This window comes from Myotis daubentonii, chromosome 21 (genome assembly GCF_963259705.1).
Source record: "Myotis daubentonii chromosome 21, mMyoDau2.1, whole genome shotgun sequence".
Classification (NCBI taxonomy): Eukaryota; Metazoa; Chordata; class Mammalia; order Chiroptera; family Vespertilionidae; genus Myotis; species Myotis daubentonii.
In genome coordinates this window covers 10,207,638-10,232,695 of record NC_081860.1, presented here as the reverse complement: position 1 = coordinate 10,232,695, position 25,058 = coordinate 10,207,638, and the positions used below count along the sequence as shown (strand labels likewise).

Here is a 25,058-nt window from a genome sequence, read left to right as displayed (position 1 = left end):
CTGGCCCAGGGGTGGGGAATCCACGGGGTTCCTTCGCAGGGGTGGCTCCCGTGGACACTGGGCCCACCAGCTCCTGCTCCAGAGTGGCCAACGGCCAGCCTTCCTCCAGGCCACGGACAGGCCACACGCTTGAGTTCCACACGCTTTTATTAGGGGTCGGGCAGCCCTGCTAGCGGGCTCGGGGATGCTCACTGCCTGTGAGGCTGCCGGAAGTGCCGCCGGATGGGGGAACCCCGGCTGAGTGAGGAGTGCGCCCCTTTCCCAGTGTCTGCAGTGGTAGGAAAAGCCCCTCTGCGTGAGGCTGGAGGTAGTGCTGTGAGCAGGGCTGTGGCGCGTGGCCCCTGACTCAGGGCAGAGGGCTCCAAAGGGCAGCCGGGGAGGAGGCCAGCGTGCTGGCAGCCCAGCCCCTACGGCCACAGCTGCACGCGTGGTCCCCTGGGCTGCGATGCGCAGTGGTGCTGACAGCCCCTCACTCTCCATCCTGGTTGGGCTTGATGAGCCCATATTCCACTGCTTTCCCCAGGCAAGCCGCGGCCGCCCTCGACACAGGGCCCTCGGCGCCCTTGGCCAGCACCGACAGGATCTCCAGCACCTCGCTCTCCATCAGGGTGCCGGCCGTCTCCTGCGAGGCCTCCACCATGTTCAGCACCACCACGGCGCCCCGGTGCTGCAGCTCCTGGTTGGGGCTCAGGAGCAGGGCCTGCAGGATCTCCAGCCAGTGTGTGGTCTGCAGGGAAGGAGCCACAGGCTGAGCCCTGGCAGGGGACACACCTACCCACCAGTGCCACGCTGGGCAGTGCCGGCCTCCCCTTCCCTCCCCGCAGAGAGGCACTGACCACTTGGGGGATGCGGCTGCACAGAGAGGGCCGCATGGAGGTGAGCATGGCCAGGCCCCCAGCGGCCGCCCGCCGCAGCAGCTCGTCGTCCTCCCCGCTGTACAGCACCAGCAGCTTCAGGCGGTCATTGCCCTCGGCTTCGAAGAGGTCCTGTACCTGTGGCCGGAAGAGGGAGGTGACCTGGTCAGCTGGCCACCCAGGGTACAGGCACTTCTGCACCCCTGCCCACGTGGCTGCCTGGGTCACGCCTCACCTCCTTGCTCATGGCCAAGTTGCACATGCACTCCGTGGCCGCCCGGCGGATCAGCTCGTGGTCCTCAAACATGTAGCCCTCAATCATGGGCACCGCCTTCTCCTTCAGGATCTTCTGCCTGCGGAGCCAAGGTGGCGGGTTGGCATCCCCATACAATCCGGCCCTGGGCAGAGGGCTTCCCGGGGCAATGTCCAAGGGCCCTCCTGCACCAGGTGTGAACTGCAGCGGTTCCAACCTTCTAGCCAGGCCTGGGCGCCGACGTGGGACCAGGGGAAAGGCCCTGAACTAGGAGTTCGCAGACGAGGGTGGTGGCGATGGGATGCTGACACTGCCATTGAGCCCTGACCCTGACCTGGCACTCAGGCTGTCTGACCTCCTCCTCCCCACGCCCCCTGCTGGAGGTGCAGGTGTGACTAGCATGACTAGCAGAAGAGAAAACCGAGGCTGTGGAGTGAGCCATGCAGTCAAAGTCACAATGAGTATTAAGAGCAAATACGGGGGAAGGTCAAGGGGAAAAAAAAAAGGAGACATATGTAATACTCTTTGTAATACTTTAAGCAATAAAAACAAAATATTTTTAAAAATCAAGTCAATTAAAAGGAGGAAAAAAAGATATTTCCTCCATTAATCAAATGTAAAAAAAAAAAAGAGCAAATACGTATCAATTGGCCACATCACCGGGAGCCAGGCACCTTCGTATTAAGAGCTTTTACATGCGTTTTCTCATTTAATTCTTTTCACCAGGATTTGACGAGACAGGTACCATAACCATCCCATTTCACAGAGGGGGAAACTGAGGCACGGAGAGATTAAGTAACTTGCTTGAGGTTACATGCCAGTAACCAGGGAAACCAGGATGACTCTGGAGCCTGCAGTTATGGCCAAGAGCCATTTTTTTTCTTTTCATTAATCCTCACCCGAAGATATCTTTCCATTGATTTTTTTTTTTTAAAGAAAGAGTGGAAAGGAGAGGGAGAGACACATAGAGAGAAACATTGATGTGAGAGAGACACATCGATTGGTTGCCTCCCACACATGCCCTGACTGGGGCCAGGGAACAAGCCTGCAACTGAAGTACGTGCCCTTGATCGGAATCGAACCCGGGACCCTCTGGTCTGCAGGCTGACACTCCACCCACTGAGCGACACCGGCCAGGGCATGGCCGAGAACCCTGTCCTCGCGGAACTATCCCCTCCGCTGTATGGCAGGGGCTCTCAAACACAGCAAGGACCACACTGTGAAGTGCTACCCTGGGGGTAACCTGCGCCCCGAAACCCCGCCCAGGCCCGCATCCCGAGGGCCTTACCGGAGCCTCTCACTGATCCCCGCCAGGTTCGTGAGAGCCATGAGCGCCTCGAAGTTCTGCAGGCCTGAGCAGTTGAGGTGCAGCAGGGACACGAGGGGCCGGACCACCTCATAGACCTGCGATGTGCCCCCCACTGTCAGGGCTGCATGGCCCAGCCCCCACCGGCCCGCTGACCCTGCAGCTGGCGGTCCCCCCAGCAGCAGGCTGCCCTCCCCATCCCGGAGCTCAGCAAAGCTGCCACTTCCTGTGGGTGCTAAGGAGGAGCCACAGCCGGGTCAGAGGCCATCAGGGCCCAGCAAGGGGTGGAGGGGGGGCCGGGGCTGGGCGGGAGGACACGCACCCGCTCTCCGGGAAAGGTCATCTCTGGGTTGGAGGTGATGGTGAGCTTGGCAAGAGCCTGGGCGGCCTTTGTCTGCCCCACGTCCGTGCCTTCCAGGGCCAGCGGGAGCAGAGCCTAGAGGGACAAGACCTTCAGGGATCATGACGTGCCTGGAGCGTGAGGCCCAAGCTGTCAGGCCCCGATGCCCTGACTGTGCGCCCTCACTACCCCCCTCTCCGCCCCCCACAAGGCTTGCAGATCACGGGCTCAGACCCTCATCGCCTCTCTGAGGTCTCCCATAGGCCACCCAAACACTTCCGGAAACACCATTCAGGAGCTAGACATGGGCTGTGCTGGGCAGGGGGCTAAGGGGTCAACGACACAGGGAAAGGCTGGCTCAGCACCTTAACAGGAGCCCAGCGCCTTCAGCATCACCCACTCAGCAGGGGGGCGTTCCTCCCGCCATTTATAATGCTTTTTTAATTTCAGAGGAAGGGAGAGACAGAAACATCGATGATGAGAGAATCATGGATCTGCTGCCTCCTGCACACCCCCCACTGGGGATCCAGCCCACAACCCGGGCAGGTGCCCTTGACCGGAATCGAACCTGGGACCCTTCAGTCCGCAGGCCGATGCTCTATCCACTGAGCCAAGCTGGCCAGGGCCACTGATACTGCTTTTTGCTCCACGTCTAACACCAACTGCTGGTACAGCAGCCACTGAGCCAGGTTTTACAGCACAGACCCAGGAGGGAGAGTGGACAGCTCACCTTGCCCCCTCCCTGAGCAACCACCGTGCCGCGGTCCTCCGCCTCCTCCACCAAAGCCAGGAAGACCCTGCGGGGAGAAGGCGCGGTGGTGGGTGGCCGGGCCGGCGGGCAGACCTCCCACCCCAGAGGCCACGGCACAGGCCCCGCTCCCTTGGATGGCGCAGGCTCACCTGGACAGCAGCTCCCGGCAGGAACTGGTCAGCACGGGGCTGTCGGTCTTCACCATGCACGTCATGGCGGACACCACGCCCGCCGCCAGCAGCTTCTTCACCCGGGCCCGCACGAAACTCGGCTTGTCCTGGGGAAGGAGGCGGCTGAGCACAGGTGCTCCGGTCACTGGACAGGGAGAGGGGACCCTCCTCACAGCAGATCGATGGCCATGAAAACCAAGGGGAAGAAGCCCCTTGAATGGGAGGCGTGTCTGCCGTGGGTGCCCCGGGTCACCCGGTCCCTGTGGAGCGCCTTCCCCCAAGCTCCTTCCCGGGGGCCCTCACCTTGGGGTGCTGCTCGGGCACGTGCTGCTTGGCGTACTTGGCCAGCTCCACCATCTTGGGGTCGGGCTCCTCGTAGTCGTAGCTGTTGGTGCAGTTCACCAGCGCCGAGGCCACCGCAAAGAGCACCGACCGCTCCTCGGACTGCCGGGAGCAGGGGGCAGGGCAGCTGACACCAGTGCTGCCCGCGCCCAGGACCCCAGCTCTACCCTTGGCTGGACGGCTTGGGCACCAGGACGAATCAGGGAACATGCCCAGGCCCCAGCCCGGCTCCAGATTTGGGGAACTCACGCACGTGACCCCCAACTCCTCTGGAGAGTTCATCGTTTCCAACACTGTGGGGAGGCCAGTATGCCCACGCGACACAGTGGGACCACTCCGGACGCCACACAGTGGGACCACTCCGGATGCCACACAGTGGGACGCCACACAGTGGGACCACTCCAGACGCCACACAGTGGGACGCCACACAGTGGGATGCCACACAGTGGGACCATTCCGGACGCCGCACAGTGGGACGCCACACAGTGGGACCATTCCGGACGCCACACAGTGGGACCACTCCGGATGCCGCACAGTGGGACCATTCCGGACGCCACACAGTGGGACCATTCCGGACGCCGCACAGTGGGACGCCACACAGTGGGATCACTCCGGACGCCACACAGTGGGACCACTCCGGACGCCACACAGTGGGACCACTCCGGACGCCACACAGTGGGACCATTCCGGACGCCACACAGTGGGACCACTCCGGACGCCACACAGTGGGACCATTCCGGACGCCACACAGTGGGACCACTCCGGATGCCACACAGTGGGACACCACACAGTGGGACGCCACACAGTGGGACCACTCCAGACGCCACACAGTGTGACGCCACACAGTGGGACCATTCCGGACGCCACACAGTGGGACGCCACACAGTGGGACCACTCCAGACGCCACACAGTGGGACGCCACACAGTGGGACCATTCCGGACGCCACACAGTGGGACCACTCCGGACGCCACACAGTGGGACCATTCCGGACGCCACACAGTGGGACCATTCCAGACGCCACACAGTGGGACGCCACACAGTGGGACCGCTCCGGATGCCACACAGTGGGACGCCACACAGTGGGACCATTCCGACACCACACAGTGGGAACACTCCGGCTGCCAGCCCTCCCTCCCTGGGGCCACAAGCCCCATTGGCCACGGTCTGCCAAGGAAGCCTACTGGGCTCTAATCCTAGACAGAGTCCCAGGGTGACTGCAGAGCCAGGAGCTACCTGGCTGAGCTGGAACAGAGCCTTCAGGGCCGCCTCATCCTCCACGAACTCCTCCTTCACATCAGCATCAAAGGTGAGGTAGGCCAGGCCCTCCACTGCCCAGCGCCGAGTGCCCGCGTCAATCTGGTCATTGCACAGCCACCTGGGGACAGGCAGGGCAGGGACAACCGTCAGACGGGGTGGTGTGAAGGGGACCACCAGGATCGGATTGAGGGGGGGGGGGGACGCCAGGGGCTTGGGCTTCCATTCAAAACAGGAAGCAGCTCACAGGGCAGGACCAGGAGGGTCGCCTGGGAGAGAGCAGGGCAGTGAGGAGACCCCACCGCCTCCCAGAGCCCCTCCTGAGGGCAAGCCGCGAGGTGGGGCCGCAGCAACGCCAGGTGACTCACTTCCGACACTGCTTGGCCAGTTTGAGGGTGGAGCCCTCAGCAAACTGCTTCATGCTGAAGTCAGTCCCTCCAGCCGAGCCCAGCTTACAGAGTCCCTGGAGGGAGAGGCAAGAACCAGCTGGCCGCTGAGCTGTTCTGGGCCCCACCCCAGGGAGTTAGCTGTTCTCCACATCACACCAAAAAAAGGGGAAAAAGCTTTTACAGGCGGAGCTAAGATGTGGGGGAAGACAGGTGCCTCAGCTGAGGTCAAGATCCTTTCGGGGTGAAGAGACCAAGTGCCCTGGGGCTTCCCCCCGTGCAGGGCTACAGGCTCCTGGAGGCCAGACGGCCCCCAACCACCAGCTCCCGGGACCGCCTGCAGGCCCAGCCTTCCCGCACAGCCCTTCCGACCAGCCTGGCCCAGCGTGTCCTCCAACTCCTCATCACCTCCTCCTGGAGCTCCGCCCACCGCTCCACGGGGCAGCCTGTCAGGGGCCCTCTCTCCCCAGGGCTCTCTCTCTCTCTGAGGGGACCCTGAGCCCTTTGGGAGGAGGCAGGGCCCATGCCTCTGGCCTGGACAAGCCCAGCAGATCCCCTACTAGAGTGGGCTGGGGCTGCACCCTGAGACGCCAGCCAGGGGCCCCTGCCCATCGGCCCGTGTGCCCGGCCCGGGCCGCCATCTCACCACGAGTGCCCGGATGCGGATGCTGTCCTTCTCGCTGCGCTTGTACAGGTCCTTCAGCAGCGAGACGCCGTTGGCCGTGATGAAGGAGGCCCGCTTGGCCTTGCCGGCCGCGTGGATCAGGGCCTCCACGGCCACCAGCTGCTCCTCCTCCCGCTCGGAGGCGCACAGCGCGATCACGCTCTCCATGACACCGCTCAGCTCCAGGGCCCGGTTGCCGGCGTCGCAGGGGCCCTGCAGGAGGCAGGACACCGTCTGGATGGCCCGCAGCTTCCCGGCCAGCCCGTGGTCCTCAAACCAGCTCCTGCGGGCACAGGGGCGGCTGTCACACCAGGGCTGGCGTGGGGGCCCTCCTTCCCTCCCACTGGCCACGCGTGCGCACACGTGGGCAGGAACGGCAGGGAGGCTGCCAAGGCCATTTCCTGGACGGCAGTGCCAATCCATGGAGCCCTCCCTGACAACATACCGCCTGTTACTCACACCACCCGCTTGTCTCCTCTATCCTTAGTGAGATCTGAAATTGTTCCTTTTTTAAAAAATATATTTTTTTATTGATTTCAGAGGGGAAGGGAGAGGGAGAGATAGAAACATCAATGATGAGAGAGAATCATGGATCAGCTGCCTCCTGCATGCCCCACACTGGGGATCGAGCCTGCAACCCAGGCATGTGCCCTTGACCAGAATCGAATCTGGGACCCTTCAGTCCGCAGGCCGACGCTCTATCCACTGAGCCACACCAGCTCGGGCTGAAATTGTTCTTATTTCATAATCTGTCTTGAGTGTTCTCTCAGCTGTACGCTCCTTAAGAGCAGGACAGCCCTAACTGGTTTGGCTCAGTGGATAGAGCGTCGCCCTGCGGACTGAAGGGTCCCAGGTTTGATCCCAGCCAAGGGTACAGGCCTGGGTTGCGGGCTCAACCCCCATGAGGGGCATGCAGGAGGCAGCCAATCAATGATTCTCTCTCATCATCTCTCTCCCCCCTCCCTTCCTCTCTGAAATCAATACATATATTTTTCTTAAAAAATAAAAAAGAGCAGGACTGGCACGTTGCACTGCACTGCTGTGTTCAGAGAGACATAGTAAGTGCTCAGTGAATGCTGGGTCTGGGCTTGAGGTGGGATCACAGGGAACTGGGAAAGAAGGTCCCTGTGGAACGAGGCGTGGGCCTGGGACACGTGGCCCCTGCGCGTCCTCCCCAGGCCGCTGCCCGTGTCAAAAGCCTTTCATTGCCCCCCACACACAGCCCCCCCCCCCCCCCCCCCCCGCCCAAAGGAGCCAGAACCCAGGCTGGGACCCGGCAGCGGAGATGGCGCGTCGCTCGCCTGATGTAGTTCTCGCAGAGGCGGTGGAAGTTCTCCCTCTCGGCGTCGCACTTGAGGTCGTCGAAGAGCTTGCTGAGGAGGATGGAGGCGCTCATGCGGCTGTTGGCGGTCACCGCGAGCTCCCCGGGGGGCTCCTGCACAGAGCCCCCCACCGCCAGGATCTTCTTCAGACCTGAGAGGACGCCCTGGTCAGAAGCAGAACAGCCAGTCCAGCCCCGACGGGCCCAGGGCAGGGGTTTCTGGGAAAGGCACGGGACGGCAGGACCACGCTGCACGGGCTGCGGGCGCGGGGCGGGCTGTCTGTCTGGCTGACCTGCTGCCGCGAGGCGGGTGTGTGAGCAGGGCAGGCCTCAGCAGTGAGGTCAGGGGCTCTGAGGTCCCTCGTGTGTAAAACTGAAGGGAAGCCCTAGCCAGTGTGGCTCAGTGGACAGTGTCAGCCTTTGGGCTGAAGGGTCCCGGGTTCGATTCCGGTCAAGGGCATGTACCTCAGTTACAGGTTCCACCCTGGCCCTGGTTGGGGCCAGTGCAGGGGGCAACCAATTGATGTGTCTCTCTCACATCAATGTTTCTCTCTCTCTGTCTCTCCCCCTCCCTTCCACTCTCTCTCTCTAAAAAAAAAAAAAAAATCAATGAAAAATATCCTCAGGTAAGGATTAACAGAAATAATAAAAAAATGTATTTAAAAAATAAAAACTGCAGGGAATATAGCAATCACAGCCCTAGCTGGGTTGGCTCAATGGATAGCGCATCAGCCTGCGAACTGAAGGGTCCTGGGTTCAATTCCAGGTCAGGGCACATGCCTGGGTTGCAGGCTCCATCCCCAGTGTGGGCCGTGCAGGAGGCAGCTGCTCAATGATTCTCTCCCATCGTTGATGTTTCTATCTCTCGCTCCTTCTCCCTTCCTCTCTGAAACCAAAGAAAATAGCAATCACCCCTCAAGGCTTACTGCGGTAACAAAAGGTGAGCACCCGATAGGTGAGCTCATGCGGGCACTGTTGCCAAGCCTTCCTGGCGTATCCTTTAGGGACAAAGACCAGTGTGAGCTCAGATGTTACACTTTAAGATTTTCCCTGCACATAGAAGCAATACTCGCTCCCTGAACAACCTTCAGACCCAGAGAGCGGATCCGGCCTCCTGGGAACCTGCTTGCGGGCTTGCTCGGCGTGCGTGCGTGGGCACACGTCCCAGCTGGAGGGTCTGCCTCTGGGGCGGAGGGCCAGGCACAGGCCCCAGGGTGCGCTCAGGGCAGACCCGCGGCTGGCGCAGCCCCTCCAAGCGAGAGGCCACACGTGTGCCCAGGCCCTGGCCCTTGCTAAAAGCCGCACCACCTACCTTGGTCAATGACCCAGAGGGTGAGGCTGTTGTCGGGGTCCTTGAGGGACTTGCGGGGCACCGCCTTAATCAGGAGGCTCAGGGCGTTGTCGCGGCCCTGGCCCGAAACGCCCGCCTCCGCCAGCAGCTCCAGCAGGTTGCTGATGAGGACCTTCAGCTCCCGGGTGGGGTCTGGCAGCAAGAAGACGTTAGGTTACAGGGTGGCCCAGCCCCGTCTGACCTTTGAACTTTCTCAAGAGGCCAGAGATTAAGAGGGAGGGGGACCTGCATCCTGAGCGCTGGGCTGGGCTCCAGCTTCCCTACAGGCACCCTGACTGCTTACAGTGGCTCTCAACCTCCTGGCCCTTTAAATACAGTTCCTCATGTTGTGGTCCAACCATAAACTGATTTCCGTGGCTACTTCAGAACCGTCATGTTGCTACTGTGATGAATCGTCATGTAAATATCCGATAGGCAGGACGGTCTTAGGCGACCCCCTGTGAAAGGGTCGTTCGACCGCCAAAGGGGTCGCGACCCACAGGTTGAGAACTGCTGGCTTTAGAACCTTGAGCAGCCCTAGACAGTTTGGCTCAGTGGATAGAGCGTTGGGGGTTGGATTCCAGTCAAGGGCTTGTACCTGGGTTACAGGCTCCTCCCCGGCCCGGGCCCTGGTCGGGTCTCATGCAGGAGGCAACCAATCGATGTTTCTCTCACATCAATATTTCTGTCTTTCCCTCTCTCTCCCACTCTCTCTAAAAACCAATGAAAAATATCCTCAGGTGAGGGTTTAAAAAAAGAAGAACCTGGAGTAAAACAGTCACCAGGCCATTTTCCCAAAAGGCCCGGCGCCCAGCCGCGCCCCCTCCATGACAGGCCCGGGCGACCGCAGCCCGCCTCCACTCACCCACCACAATGGCGCCCTCTTTGCCTCGGAAGCCCTTCCGGACGCCTTCCTTGAGGGCATCAAACATCACCTGCAGCAGGTGGCAGGCGGCCAGCGACACGGCCTGGTTTTCCACGCCCAGGACGGAGACCACCCGCCGCGTCCCCAGCACGCTCAGCGCGGCCACTGTCTGGGGAGAGAGGAGAGCCTCTGGTTGGGGAGGGCGGGCGGAGAGCGAGAGCCCTACCGGCGGGTCCTGAGTGTGGCCGGAGGTTCAGTTTGGCCTAAACCACCTTCGCAGGACATGTCGCAGTTCCCCCGCTGACCCGGGAACTGTGGGCTCCGCTAGAAGCAACAAGGTCAAGTCCCCGTCCCCTGGAGCCGGCCTCCCCGCGCCGGCCAGGGCAGGGCTGCTCCTGCGGACGCGTCTGCGCTGAGTCAGTGGGGTGCCGGGCCCCTCATATCTGGTCTCCATCTCGGTGGTAGAGACGCTGTGGTGACCGCTGACCACCTCCCGCGTGAGGACCCCCCTGGGGAAATGCAGCCGGTGCCCAGGGGAGGACGGTGCCCTGTGTCTCAGACAAGCCTGCTGGCACCGCCCGACAGCGAGTGAGCCAGCGACCGGGCAGCTCCGTGAGCAGCTGCAGGAACAAATGGCCACGCTCAGAAGCCCCCCGACCCCACCCCCCAGAGCAGGCACCCCGGTGTCGGTGGGGGGCTTTGCCCTTTCCCGGCCCAGGCGGCCCCAATCATGTTGGCCTTTTTGGAGCCGTGTTACATGCTCCTCTCCCGTTACAGGCCTCCTGGTACTCTGCCTCACGTTGTCTTTGGAGGACGACGAGGGGTGGAAGGCAGGATGGACGGACGGAGGGACGCACGGAGGGACGGTGGCAGGAAGGAGACCCCCACCTACCCGTGACTGGTGCTCAGAGCAGATGCCGACCAGCGTGCGCAGCGCCGCCAGCATCAGGTCGGCCTCCCCCGTGTCCAGCAGGCGCTGCAGGAGCTGCACCCCGTTGTTCCGGAAGATCTTCTCCGCCCCCGCCTCCTCCCGGGCCAGCACCACCAGGTTCTGGGAAGCCTGCGTGAACGGGGACAGTGGTTCTCAACCTTCCGGCCCTTTAAATACAGTTCCTCATGTTGTGACAGCACGCACAGGGCCCGGCGGGCAGGGGCCCCGCGCTCCGGCCCCGCTGGTGACCTGGCTATCCATTCAACCTCGCCGGACCTCAGTGCACTTCTTTGGGGTATTTTTTTGTATTTTTAAAATATGTTTTTATTGATTTCAGAGAGGAAAGGAGAGGGAGAGAGAAAGAAACATCAGTGATGAGAGAGAATCATTGACCGACTGCCTCCTGCACGCCCCTCACTTGGGATCGAGCCCACACACGGGCATGTGTCCTGACCGGGAATCGAACCGTGACCTCCTGGTTCATAGGTCGATGCTCAACCACTGAGCCACACCGGCCCGGCCCCTTCTTTGTAAGGAGGGGAAGAGCCTGCTCTCAGGGCTGGTAGTTGGAGTACGTGGGGTCCTGAGTCCCCGGCAAAGACTGAAGGGCAGGGACGGGCCCCGGGGGCTTCTGGTGAACCCCAGCACACAGGGCACTGCGGCCGGGCAGCCCACCGAAGTCCAGCTCTCATTCGGCCCAGGCCCCTCACCTTCTGCTTCTTCTCGGTGCCTTTCTCCTGGGGGTCCAGCAGGATCTGAAACATCTGCTCCACCTTGGCATCCGTGGAGGACATGTACCGCACCTGCGACAGAGCGAGAGCATGGGGCCACCGCGCTTCGGGCCAGACACACACACAGCCCCTTTGTTCTCTCCGGCTCCTCCCAGCGCCTGGCTCCCGTGTCTGGGAGGCCCCGCGAGGATGTCTGGGTTGGGGCTAGCACCCAGCTCCCGTGGGCAGGAAGGGACTCGCCTGGCGGCTTCTCCCCAACTTCCCGCGGCTATTTTCCTCCCTGAGCGACTTCCCGCTTGGTCAACAGGGGCGGCACCATGCGGAGGGATCCTCTCCACCAAAGGCTACCCCTCCCAGAGACGCCATCTATGCTGGGGCAGCATTTACACTTCCTGCAAGGGAGCCAGCAGGGGGTGAGGTCGCTGCCCACACTCCCCTCGGGTAGAGTGTCCTCCTTTTGAGTTTTTGAAAATAATCTGAATGATCAGGATCAGCCCAGGCCTCTCCCTCCCCATGGTCCTGGGTCTCTGCCTCTCTTGCCCCCATGGCAACATGACTAATCAGTCACGGCACATCTGAGTCCCTGCCCAGCCCAGGTGCTCCCTAATCCTTCTCAACAAGGGCTCTAGGCAGACCCTGGGAATCAAACAGAGCTGGCACTAAAAGGAGCACAGTTTGGCCCAGCCGGTGTGGCTCAGTGGTTGAGCATCGACCTATGAACCAGGAGGTCACGGTTTGATTCCCAGTTGGGGCACATGCCCGGGTTGCGGGCTCGATCCCCAGTGGAGGGCATGCGGGAGGCAGCCGATCAATGATTCTCTCTCATCATTGATGTTTCTGTCTCTCTCTCCTTCTGCCCTTGGCTGGAATAGAACCTGAGACCCTTCAGTCCGCAGGCTGACGCTCTATCCACCGAGCCAAGCCGGCTGGGACAATGTTAAAAGAAATAAAAAAGGGACCGTCTGCTTTCCCAGGTCTCGGCCTCTCAATGAGGAATTAGCCATCGCGTTATTCGCTTCTACTGTTTCGGCATTTTAACACCAAACGATCTGGTTAATTCACGCTTGGGTAAAGGTCACAACAGACCTTCAGATTCTCTTCTCCTAATTATGCGAGCGCCTGTGCCACACAAATAATGCCTCTTTACTTAAAAAGATTAGCAGGTGAAGCCATGTCTCCTTAGAAAAGCCCCCTCATCCCGTTCCTTTCCCCAGAGGTCACACCGGTGACGTTTTCATGTGTATTTTTAGTTATTTTTTCTCCCTACTTACATACCCAAGTGTGCGTGCAGAAAAAACTGGGGGTGGTCTTGGGTGTGTCTGTGGGGAAAACGTTTATAATAATAAAAGGGTAATATGCTAATTAGACCAGGCAGAATAAAGACCTTCCGGACGTCCTTCCAGATGTCCTTCCGGACGACCTTCCAAATGAAGCCAGGACTGTGTAGGGCCGAGCCCCTTGCACGAATTTTGGGCATCGGGCCTCTAGTTTTAATATAAATGACATCATACTGTATGTGTTACTGTATGCTTTCCTTTTTTTCATTTAAGCGTCAGCCTTCCACGTCTGTGCATGCGGGTCCACCTACTCTCAACTCTCGGTCACTGCAATGTAGGGCGTCACCCAGTGTAGTCAGCCATTCCCCCGCTGCTGGGCACTGAGGCAAGTTCTGGGGTTTACAAGGAGACCAACAAGGCTGCCATCAACACACACGCCAGCTTGTGTACACGGACGGGCAAGACTTGAGGTGCGACAGGTAAACACACGGGATCACACAGCACCTGCTCGTTTACCACTTTAAGAGAGATGCTGAAGCGCTCCCCCAGGGAGCCGCACCAACGCATACCCGCCCGGCAGCCATGAGCAGGCTCACCCCCTCACCTCGCCCCTTCAGCGTCTCCCTCCCGCCTTCCAGCCAAGTGTACACCCTTTATTCATTTATTTTAATCCTCACCTGAGGATATTTCTACATTGATTTTTAGAGAGAGTGGAAGAGGGGGAGAAAGACAGAAATATCGATGTGAGAGAAACACACATTGAGTGGCTGCCTCCTGCACACACCCCGACCAGGGTCCGGGCTGGGGAGGAGCCTGTGATCAAGATACGAGTCCTTGACCAGAACTGGACCCAGGACCCTTCGGTCCGCAGGCCCAATGCTCTAGCCACTGAGCCAAACCGGCTAGGGCCAAGGTCGGCAAACTGCGGCTCGAGAGCCACATGAGGCTCTTTGGCCCCTTGCGTGTGGCTCTTCCTAAGCCTTAGGAGGACCCTAATTAAGTTCATAACAATGTACCTACCTGTATAGTTTAAGTTTAAAAACCTTGGCTCTCAAAAATGTCAGTCGCTGTACTGTTGATATTTGGCTCTGTTGGCTAATGAGTTTGCCGACCACTGGGCTAGGGCAAGTGCACAAACTTTAAACAGTGCCAGGCAGACCCACGAGAAGCCAGCACCTCGCTGGTATTTTAGTTTGCGTTTCCCTACCCGCTGGCCAGGCTGAGCGACGTTCTGTATGCTCTCGGGCCGTCCTCCCTGCAGAACTGTGCCTCCGCCTTCGACCCACACCCCTTCCCCGGGTCCCTCCGCCACCAGTGGATGCCACGCGCCCCCTGCCCCCGGCACTCACGTACCTTCTCCTGAATCTGGCCCCCGATGCTGCGCAGGGCCTCCTGGAAAACTTTGTTCTTGGGCTCCAGGCTCACGCACCTCTGCAGGTCCAGGACGGCCTGGTCCAGGCGGCCCAGCTTCTCCAGGGCCTGGCTCCGCCGGTAAAGCGCCTTGACGTCCCCGCCGTCCTTGTCGATGGCTGAGCACAAACGGGAGCTCGGTCAGCACCCGGGAGGCCACCGTCTCCAGGCGGGAGCCGGAGGGAAAGATCTCGAGGGCCAGAGGAAGGTGGGGGGACGGCTGTGGGGCTCAGCACTCCGGGACGCAGAAAAGGTGCGGGCAGCTGCAGAAAAGGAAAGGCCCGAGGAAGTGGGCAGGCAGGCAGGTGTGCTCCAGGGGGGAAGAGGAGAGGGTGGTCATGCAGGGTCCCAGGTCCTTGCCCACCACAGAGCCCCACAGCTCCCTCCACACAGGGCGCGTTCCCCACCTTTGGAGGCCTCGGTTTCTGCTTTGCTGTAATCTTCCTGCAAAAGAAAAGCCGGCGGTCCACAGAGCGGCAGGGCTGCTCCCCCTGCCACCCGGAGGCCCCCAAAGACGTCCCACGGGTGTGGGCGGCCTGAGAAGGTGAATGCCCAGCCAGGGCCCCCGCGCAGCGGCGAGATGGACAAAGCGGACCCGGCGGCCCGGGCTCCCTCACCAGCTTAAGGTGGCAGGCGGCCCGGTTCCGGTGCAGGATGGCCTGGTCCTGGGGCGTCGCACCCAGATCCAGGGCCTGGGTGTAGGCCGCCAGGGCGCCCTCGTAGTCCCCGCATTTGAACAGCTCGTTGCCATCTTTCCGCAGCTGCTCCACGGAGCTGGCCTGCGGAGGGGAGCGGTGCAAACGTCGGCGCTGGGCGCGGGGCCCGCCCGGAGCTGGGGGTCGGGGACCAGGCCCCCAAGGAGCGGCGAGGAGGCGGCCGGGAGTGGGCAGAGCAGGTGCGAGGTGGTACAGACAGGCGCGGGGGATGGGCACACACTCCCCCCGCCCCCGGGACGGTGGCCGGGGCTGGGGTCCCGGGACCACTCACCGTCATCGCGGAGGACCTGCCGGGCGCGCGCCGTCGCGGGCTCTGGGGCGGGCGGAGCCCAGACTCCGGAATCCGCCGTGGGACGCCCCGCCCCCTGACGTCAGAGGCGACGGCCGAGAGGGGGCGGGACCAAGGCGTGCGCGCGCCGGGAGGGGCGGGGCGCTCGGCCGGCTCCGCATGCGCAGAGGAGCCGGGGGGGGGCGCCTAGTCTGTTCCCACCGAGACCGGCAGGGGGCGCGCGTGGGAACACCCCGAGGGAGACGCGCAGAGGCCGCGGCCCCGGGCCCTGACCGCGGCGGGGGTGCACGAGGTCTGCGGTCACAGGGTCGCGAGCAGCAGCCTGGGGAGGCCCGGCGCTTGGAGCCGGCCTCGATGGGAGAGGAGACAGTGTCAGGAGGTGAGAGTTCAGAGAAAGCTCGGCCCCCTCCCCCGATAAATGCAGAATCTTATATAAACACTAATCCAGGGGGCTCACAGGTGCCCTTAAGCCTTCCATGGGAAGATCCAGGATTGCAAACCCCGACTATGATGTGTGGAATCCTTGACCCTCGCCCCACAACGCAGACGTGGCCCCTGTTACCTGCTTTCAGGGCCCCGGAACTTTTCCTTCCCCGAATGGTTTGCAATCATGTGTTTACGTGATTTTCTGTTTTGAGGTCTCTCTCTCCACTAGTCTGCAAACTATAAGCCTCCCGTCCCGGAACTTAGAGCCCCAGCTCCTTGGAACGCACTGGCCGTGTTCCCGTGGCTTTGGGGCTGGAGTTGTCACCTGAGGAGGGGCTGAGGCACGGACGGGCCCGCCCAAGTGCATCGGAGCCCCTGCAGCCTGCAGGTGGCAGCAGGAGGCTATGGCAGGAGCATCAGAGCGCCGAGGACAGGAAAGCAGGGTCCTGTTGGCATACTGGGTGGATGGTCTGTCACAAGGGAGGGTGCTGAGCCAGTGCTGAAGGGAGGGGCAGGGGGGTGGCGACAGGCAGAAATGGTCTGCCGGCACCCTGCTCCCCGCCTTGGGGAGAGTGAAAGGGGTCAGCTCTTATCGGAAGGGCAGGCTCCTTTCCTCCCAACCAGCTTCCCAGAGGAGCTCAGTTCCCGCTGAGAGAGTAGGGGACCGGAAGTGGGTCGGGGTGGGGACAAGGAGGAGACTGCTGGGCAAGGGTCACCGAGCTGAAGAGCAGCGGTAGCTCCAGGGACAGCCTCCCCTGGGAGCCCCTGAGAGGCCCCCGCCACCTCTGCCCTGGTCCTAGGAACCCCAGCGTCTCTCTTGCTGAGCTATGGGCTGCAAACTATAAGGAAATAACCATCAAAGCCCCAAGACCCCCTGGGCTATGAACACACTGGCACAGGCCTCTAGAGAGAGTGAAAAGTGATGGAGTGTGTGTCTTCTGTTGCCCGGCCGCTGTGGCTCAGTGGTTGCGCGTTTACCTATGAACCAAGAGGTCATGGTTCGATTCCTGGTTGGGGCACCTGCCCGGGTTGTGGACTCTGTCCCCAGTGGGGGATGTGCAGGAGGCAGCCAATCCATGATTCTCTCTCATCATTGATGTTTTACACCCCTCTCTCCCTCTCCCTTCCTCTCTGAAATAAATTAAAAATATATATATTTTAGTAAGAGGGAAAATGTGGGGACTGTGGCTCCAAGCGGCCTAAGGTTTTCTGAGCCCTAGGTGAAGGGCTCAGAAGACTAGAGGACAGAATGAGGGGTGAGAAAGAAGTGGAGCCATCAGCCTAGTGAACAGATACACATTTTATTTTTTTATATAATTTTATTGATTTTTTACAGAGAGGGGGGGAGAGGGATAGAGAGCTAGAAACATCGAGGAGAGAGAAACATCGATCAGCTGCCTCCTGCACACCCCCTACTGGGGATGTGCCCACAACCAAGGTACATGCCCTTGACCGGAATCGAACCCGGGACCCTTCAGTCCGCAGGCCGATGCTCTGTCCACTGAGCCAAACCAGTCAGGGCTAGATACGCATTTTAGAACCATTCTCAGCCTCCAGGCTGCCTGGAGGCCCTGGGAATTCTGATGGCTCCGTTTCAGGCCCCAGAGGCCTCCGTTCAAGACTTTGGAACTTCCCGCCCTACCCTGTGTCGTGGCAACCACCAAGATGAGCTGAAAACCGAGGGTGAGTCCTTTCATTGACGTTCCCCCTGAGCCCTCATCTGCCCCAGCGACAGGCAGAGCACACAAGCTGCCTGTGTGGTTGGAGTTTACTTAGCAACGAGCTGATCCATGTCACAGGCTAAGCTCTTCCAGGATGTGCAGGTCCTCTTACCCTCATACCTCATAGTCGCCTTCCCCTGAGACGGACTTTATCCAGAAGGCTGGAGGCCGCCCGCCAGCAAGGTTAAGTGTTATTCTAGTACCTGCCGGAGGCCTGACAATGTCATGCTCCCAGAACAGCAGTGGCGACACACATCACCCCAGAGCCCACAGCCAGTGCCTGGGGACTGATGCACGAACCCTTATGGCACAAAAATGCAAATTTTGTCCCAGCATCTGAGAGAAAAGAAGACAGCTCCTGTATAGCTAACATGGCTCAGTGATTGAGCGTCCACCCATGAACCAGGAGGTCATGGTTCAATTCCCAGTCAAGGGCACATGCCCAGGTTGCAGACTCAATTCCCTGGGCTGGGGGTTGGGGGGTGGGGTGTGTGTGCAGGAGGCAGCCTATCAATGATTCTCTCTCATCATTGATGTTTCTATCTCTCTCTTCCTCTCTGAAATCAATAAACATATATATTTTTAAAAATCAGCAACTCCAATGTTAATCACTAACTTAAAAAAAAATATAGCCCTGACCAGTTTGGCTCAGTGGCTAGAGCGTTGGCCTGGGGACTAAAGAGTCCTAGGTTCGATTCCGGTCAAGGGCATGTACCTTGGTTGCGGGCCCATTCCCAGTAGGGGGTGTGCAGGAGGCAGCTGATCAATGTTTCTCTCTCATCCATGTTTCTAACTCTCTATCCCTTTCCCTTCCTCTCTGTAAAAAATCAATAAAATATATTTTAAAAAAGTAAAATAAATAAATAAATAAATAAGCCAGTTCCTGCAGAAACATCGCTGCTGGCTGGGAGCCTAAATCTGAAGCAACTCAGCAGGGCTTCCAGCAAAGGCTCCAATTTCCAGAAGGTCAGGCCCTAGGGGTCTCCCGGGTCCCAAAGTGAGGCTCCGTGCCCATAGCAACCAGGCCCGCCCCCGCGGGGAGAATTCTTTTTAGAGCACTTGGGGAATTTCCAGAGCACTGATAGGTTGCAGGCTGTCTGTTCATGGGGGGAGAAGTCCCTCCTGGGAAAAGCTGGCTCTGACCTTGAGGTTAGGCGAATTGCCCTGCCCACCGGTGCCTTCGTGCCCTGGAATCGGCACACGTGTGGCCTCGGAGAACCAGGACTTGTGCTTGCGCCCCCAGCAGAGCGCACTGAACCTGGGGCTGCCCCCGCCCCCCCCCCCCCCCGACTCCCACCAGGAAGGCACCCCCAAGAGGAACTCTTCGGAGCTGGATTCCACAATCCCCGCGGCCTCCGCGGCGCCAGGGGGCGCTGTGGAGCTCGGTCCGGCTTCCCTTCCTCGCGGAACCCCAGTCGCTCGCCCCACCGGCGCGATGGGCTCCGAGGTGGCGCAGCTGCTGGAAGCTGCCGACTTCGCGGCTCACAAGCACCGACGGCAGCGGCGGCTGGACCCCGAAGGGACCCCCTACATCAACCACCCGATCGGTGGGCGCGCAGCCCCGGGAGTAACCTCAGCGGCGCCGGGGGACGGGGGTGGGACCGTGCACCTCGTTGAGCACCTACTCTGCACCAAGCTTTGTGCCACGCTCTGTGGGTGATGCAGCCGCAGACCATCCGGGGTGGCGGGCATGGCTGTTCTCTGTGTACGGCTGACACCCAAAGAGAGTCAAGGACAGGCCCGAGGGACGCCCAGTGAGTGAGGGGCCACATCTGGCTCCAAAAAAATCCCACCAACACGCGGGCTGGGACCCCCTCCCGTCTGATTTCCTGCTCTGCCCGCCAGGTGTGGCTCGGATCCTGACCCACGAGGCGGGAATCACCGACATTGCGGTGTTACAGGTAGGAGGCTGGGGTGGGGACCGGCGCCCCATTCAGCTCTGGCGCCGCAGGGCTAAGTGGGAGCCTGTCCCCAGGCCGCCCTGCTCCATGACACGGTGGAGGACACGGACACCACCCTCGATGAGCTGGAGCTGCACTTCGGGGCGCAGGTGCGGCGGCTGGTGGAGGAGGTGACGGATGACAAGACGCTGCCGAAGCTGGAGAGGAAGAGGCTGCAGGTGGAGCATGCGCCCCACAGCAGCCCGGGGGCCAAGCTGGTGAAGCTGGCGGACAAGCTGTACAACCTGAGGGACCTGAATCGCTGCACCCCAGAGGGTAGGAGCCCCCACCTGTTCTGGGGGGACAGGGAGGGCCCATCTTCTGGAGGCCCAGGTGGCTCCGTTTCCCTGGGGGGTGGGGGAGGAGGAGGGAGGGAAAGTCTGGGCGTTCTGGTTAATTCCCCAAACCCGTGGTCGGCAAACTGCGGCTCGCGAGCCACATGCGGCTCTTTGGCCCCTTGAGTGTGGCTCTTCCACAAAATACCACGTGCGGGGCGCGCACGTCCAGTGCGATTGAAACTTCGTGGCCCATGCGCAGAAGTCGGTATTTTGTGGAAGAGCCGCACTCAAGGAGCCAAAGAGCCGCATGTGGCTCGCGAGCCGCAGTTTGCCGACCACTGCGGCCCAAGCTAGTCTCTACCAGACCACTCTGGTCTGCTTTCATGGGGCAGAAATACCGGAGCTGGGCCAGATTTCAAGACAAATCCTTCCACCAAGCTTTGCAGCGAGTCGGCTGCCATTCCACGGGCCGTGTTCTGTCCCTTCCCACGCAGGGTGGTCGGAGCATCGGGTGCAGGAATACTTCGAGTGGGCGGCGCAGGTGGTGAAAGGGCTGCAGGGCACCAGCCGGCCGCTGGAAGAGGCGCTGCAGCAGCTGTTCAAGGAGCGGGGGCTGGCGCTGTGAGCGGAGCCTGGAGCCTGGATCCCGGAGCCGTCGGGTGGCGCAGCTTCCAGCCCTGCCGGCCCGGAGGGGACTCATTCTCCAGCCTCGGGCGCCTCTCCACCCTCCGTGGTTCACTCCGCCCAGCGGCCCAGAGCATTTGCCCTTTCCCACCCTGAAGGCCTCCTGCCAAGTAAGCTGAGCCTGGACTGTGGGGGCCAGGCGCACCCCGTCCACTTCCGATGCATTCACTGCCCTTCAGGCCTTGGGTCCGTTTGCCATTTGCCAGGTGGGATCTCCGGTCCCTCCGGCCCCTCGGGCTATACAGACATGCGTTGCAGAGTCATGATGGAAAATAAAGCATTTCGGGTCGAGTTTGAGCTGCTGCTCCTTCTCCAGGCTCTGGGATGGGGGACCGGCAGGTGCGATTCCCGCCCTGAGCCAGGTCCCCCGGGCTGAGGGCCTTCGCCTCTCGGCCTGGTTTCCTGTCGGTGAGAAAGGTGGTGAATTCTCGGGGTTCCTGAAGGAGCCTGACAGATGCCCAGTGAATGGTGGGCGTCCTCGTTGGGAGAGTCCTGCCAGCGGGCAGGTGTATTGGAAAGGCGCGCCGCCCTCTCGCTCGAAGCTCCTGCCCAGCGCGGGAGCGGCCACGGGATAGGCCCGAGTCGCAGCCTGTCACCTGGTTGCTAAGCGACAGCGAGTTCCGGCTGCTCCGGAAGGGGCCCTTCCCACTTAGCCCGGGGTGGGCGGGACCTGGGAGGCTGCGGTGCTGTGAGTGGCATGGGCGTGGGGGGCGGGCGTATGGCAGGAGGAGTGTTTGGTTCTGCGGCGCCGCGGAGGCTTATGAGCCCCTTGGAAAGGGCGCACCTGGGGGACCGGGACATTGTTAGGTCACAGCCACTCCGTTCTGGGCCAGGATGGCTTTTCACCCCAAGAAGGCTCAGTGCACTCTCAGCAGGGGAAAAAAAAAAAAAGGCAACAAAATCAGGACTTCAAAAGGAAATGAGTTTGCCCTGGCTGGTGTTGCTCATTGGTTAGAGCCTACATCCGCCTACTGAAGGGTCATGGGTTCGATTCCCGATCAAGAATGGCAGGTTTGCCCTGGCTGGTTTTGCTCAGTGGATAGAGCCTCGGCTGTGGACTGAAGGGTCCCAGGTTCGATTCTGGTCAAGGGCATGAACCTTGGTTGCGGGCACATCCCCAGCAAGGGGTATGCAGGAGGCAGCTGATCGATGTTTCTAACTCTCTATCCCTCTCCCTTCCTCTCTGTAAAAAAAAAAAAAAATTAATAAAATATATATATTTTAAAAAATGGCAGGTTTGCCCTGGCTGGTTTTGCTCAGTGGATAGAGCGTCGGCCTGTGGACTGAAGGGTCCTGGGTTCGATTCTGGTGAAGGGCACATGCCCAGGTTGCAGGCTCCTGGCCCTGGTGGGGCCAAGGGGACATGTTGGAGACAACCAATTGATGTCTCTTTCACATCGGTGTGTCTCTCTGCCTCTCCCCCTCCCTTCCACTCTAAAAATCAATGGAAAAAATATGAAGACTAAAAAATTAACAAAATAGGTTTGATCCCGTGTGTGAGAGGCAACCAATTGATGTGGCTCTCTCACATCGGTATTTCTCTCCTTCCCTCCCTCCTGTCTTAAAAAAATTAGTGGAAAAAAACATCCTTGGGTGAGGATTAAAAAAAGAAAAATCAATGGGGAGAAATATAACCTCTGCTGAGGATTAACAAGAAGGAAATGAGTTTCAGGACAGTCCCAGATAAACCCATCAAGTTCAGTGTAATCCTCTTAAGGCCGTGCAAGCTGCAGTACTTTTTGGAGATTTGGGATTGTTGTGTTTTTTTATTATTAGTTTTTTCAGGGGGTGTGATTACAAGATGTTAAAAACAATATTTACCAAATTTGAAAAATAATTCTGCAGTTTTAAGTGGTTTCAATATAAGTCTCAAGACATTTAAACAAATATAAACCCCTTCTGTATCTTCAGAATGAAAATATAAAGAGACCGCCCTGACCCGTTTGGCTCAGTGGATAGAGCGTCGGCCTGCGGACTTCAGGGTCCCAGGTTCGATTCCAGTCAAGGGCATGTACCTTGGTTGCGGGCACAACTCCAGTAGGGGGTGTGCAGGAGGCAGCTGATGGATGTTTCTCTCTCATGATGTTTCTAACTCTCTATCCCTCTTCTTTCCTCTCTGTAGAAAAATCAATAAAATACATTAAAAATATATACATAAAGAGACCATCAGGAGGTACTTGATGTTTTACAAACCTCACTGTATGTCATGTTCTTTATAAATAACCAGATGAGTGGGCTGGGGAGAGCAGGGATTTCTCTCATTCTATGGAGAATAAGAAGACTCATTAGTCATTAAATAGATCACATAGTGACAGGCCCAGGACCAGCCCTCTCTGGGTCTGCCGTGCTGCTGGGCCCCGTAACCAGGCAAGAGTGATCTCATCGTGGTCATTCTAACCGCTGGACAGAGGAGCGATCAGGTCTGAAGTGGCCAGTGTATCCGGACTGTGAGTCTGAGGCTCCTTAGATAAACGGTTTGACCTGAGCCAATATAGTTAATTTTTTACAATTATTTACAAAAATTTAAACCATCTGAAACTTACAAGTTGGAAGTACAAGATAAGTAACTTTTTCCCCCTGAAACCACTTGAGTTCAACTTGAAGGTGATAGTCACCCAGAAGCCAAGTCAGAGCTCTGCCTGGGCCTGGCCCACCCCGCGTTGGAGGACGTAGATCTTAGTTTAAATCTGCCTTTCTCTTCATGGTTCCCACCAGCCATACAGCCCTCCCTTCTTTTTTCTTTTTAAATATATTTTTATTGATTTTAGAGAGGAAGGGAGAGGGGGGAGAGAGAGAGAAACATCAATGATGAGAGAGAATCAATCACTGATCGGTTGCCTCCTGCACGCCCCTCACAGGGACCGAGCCCACAACCTAGGCATGTGCCCTGACCGGGAATCGAACCGTGACCTCCTGGTTCCTAGGTCAACGCTCAACCACTGAGCCACGCCGGCCGGGCCTGCCCTCCCTTCTGCATGGACACGGATGGCTGGAGAGGTGCAGGGAGGAACAGGACTCCCCCATTCCCGGTGCGTGCAGTTGCTCCCGCGTTAGGTCCTGGTTCCAGTTTTGGTTGTAACTGCGAGGCCTCAGGGCCAGAGCTCCATGGCCAAGGCCGCTGCTTGCCTTGAAATTGCCGGCCCATTTCCAAATGAGTGTGCAGAACCACCACCCGGGGCTTGTCAACATGCCGATGCTTTGGCCCCTCCTCCCGGAGACCGGTTCTACAGGCTGTGCCCAGGAACCTGCCTTTCCCCCTGTGCACTACAGTTAGGTTTCTTGTTCTTGTCACATGTCAGTCCCAGGTCGCCGGAGCTCAGCTCCACAGACCCTCATCCCGGCATTCATGCCGAGGCAGCAGCCTGTCAGAACCGGCCACGGAGCTGGAATGCCAACACGCGATCCTGGCGAACCCGACTGCTCCCTGCGCAACGCTGCCACGTGGTTCTAGGAAGCCAGTGCGGAGGAGTAAACACGTTCATTCCCCGCAGAGAGTAACGTCTAAAGCCTCCAAGGAGCCTGTATTCTGCTGACTTTGTAGGGGCTTCACACATTCTCCCTTCTTTTGATTACACAGCATGCTAGCAAACAACACCTGCAGCCCGGCCGGCACTGCTCAGTGGTTAGCGTCGACCTAGGAACCTGGAGGTCAGGGCTCGATTCCCGTTCAAGGGCACATGCCTGGGTTGCGGGCTCGATCCCCAGCAGGGGGCGTGCAGGAGGCAGCCGATCAATGATTCTCATCATTGATGTTTCTATCTCCTTTTCCCTTCCTCTCTGAAATCATTAAAAAATATATATTTTTTATAAAAACACAAAACACCTGCTATGCTGTAATTGCTTGGCACCCTTTACTAACGTTACAGCTCATGTTTGTGGAGCTCCTATATGCACTGTGCTAAGCCCTTCACAGTAATCTCATTTCTTCCCTGTGAGAGGCAGGGAGGGCTCCATGGGCCCTGGGCGGCCTGAAGCGTCAGGTAGCTCTTAGCAGGCCCAGTGGCTCTCCCTCAGGGCCCCACAGCAAGCTTTCCCCCTAATCGTACTCACCCATTTATTTATTTTTTTGTCAATCCTCACCCGAGGATATTTTCCCATTGGTTTTTAGGGAGAGTGGAAGCGAGAGGGAAAGACAGAGAAACACCGATGTGAGAGAAACACATCGACTGGCTGCCTCCTGCAGGAGCCCCAACCAGGGCCTGGGCCAGGGAGGAGCCCGAAACCAAGGTACATGCCCTTGACTGGAATCGAACCCGGGACCCTTCGGTCTGCAGGCCGACGCTCTATCCACCGAGCCACACCGGCTCAGGCAAATATTGTCTCCCAAATCTGTCTTTTGCATTTTAACCCCGATATCTTCCATCATACAGAAACCTTGAATATTTTGTGGTAAAATCTTTCTTTTCCCTCATTATATCATTTCCCTTATTATTATAAACCTTTTAGGTTCCATATGTTTATAACAGGCCACCCCCCACCAGAGGTTTGAAAATATCCCATATTTTCTTCAGTAGTTTTATAGTTTAGCTTTCTTATTTTTTCCCTCTGGAATTTTTGTGGAAACTGTGAGGTAGAGATCTAACTCACTTTCACAGATCCAGTTGTCCTAAAGCACTGCTTTTTAAGTAACCCATCTTTCCCCCTAAAATACTCCTTTTATCCTAAATTCCCAAATACCTGGGTCTGTGTGTGTCCCACCCGTCCACGTGCCTGCTCCCACTCCAGGTCACACGCGCTTCCTTTGGGGAGCCCCGAAGGACAAGTGCCCGCCCCCGCACGGCCACCCCGCGCCCCCCGACTCATCAGGACTCAGACCTC

At 59.0% G+C, this 25,058-nt stretch overlaps 2 protein-coding genes across 3 annotated transcripts; one reads left to right on the top strand and one right to left on the bottom strand.

Moving 5' to 3' along the window:
- Window positions 1–129: 129 nt before the first annotated feature.
- Window positions 130–15,315, bottom strand: UNC45A (unc-45 myosin chaperone A). The gene is made up of 20 exons (XM_059678160.1): window positions 15,174–15,315; window positions 14,804–14,965; window positions 14,594–14,630; window positions 14,130–14,305; window positions 11,479–11,571; window positions 10,730–10,897; window positions 9,838–10,006; window positions 8,955–9,125; window positions 7,623–7,794; window positions 6,304–6,604; window positions 5,640–5,734; window positions 5,251–5,392; window positions 3,978–4,118; window positions 3,654–3,781; window positions 3,484–3,550; window positions 2,736–2,849; window positions 2,396–2,511; window positions 1,090–1,207; window positions 837–992; window positions 130–727 (listed from the first exon to the last, which is right to left on the bottom strand). The coding sequence occupies exons 1-20, from the start codon at window positions 15,177–15,179 to the stop codon at window positions 470–472; spliced, it is 2,790 nt and encodes a 929-aa protein (XP_059534143.1). The 5' UTR covers window positions 15,180–15,315; the 3' UTR covers window positions 130–469.
- Window positions 15,316–18,704: 3,389 nt separating this feature from the next.
- HDDC3 (HD domain containing 3) lies at window positions 18,705–20,531 on the top strand. Of its 2 annotated transcripts, none has more exons than XM_059678186.1 (4): window positions 18,705–18,885; window positions 19,184–19,239; window positions 19,314–19,554; window positions 19,949–20,531. In XM_059678186.1, the coding sequence occupies exons 1-4, from the start codon at window positions 18,774–18,776 to the stop codon at window positions 20,179–20,181; spliced, it is 642 nt and encodes a 213-aa protein (XP_059534169.1). In that variant the 5' UTR covers window positions 18,705–18,773; the 3' UTR covers window positions 20,182–20,531. The 2 variants fall into 2 exon arrangements, with proteins under 2 accessions (XP_059534169.1, XP_059534170.1); XM_059678187.1 differs by having other exon boundaries at window positions 18,721–18,885; window positions 20,051–20,531.
- Window positions 20,532–25,058: the final 4,527 nt, after the last annotated feature.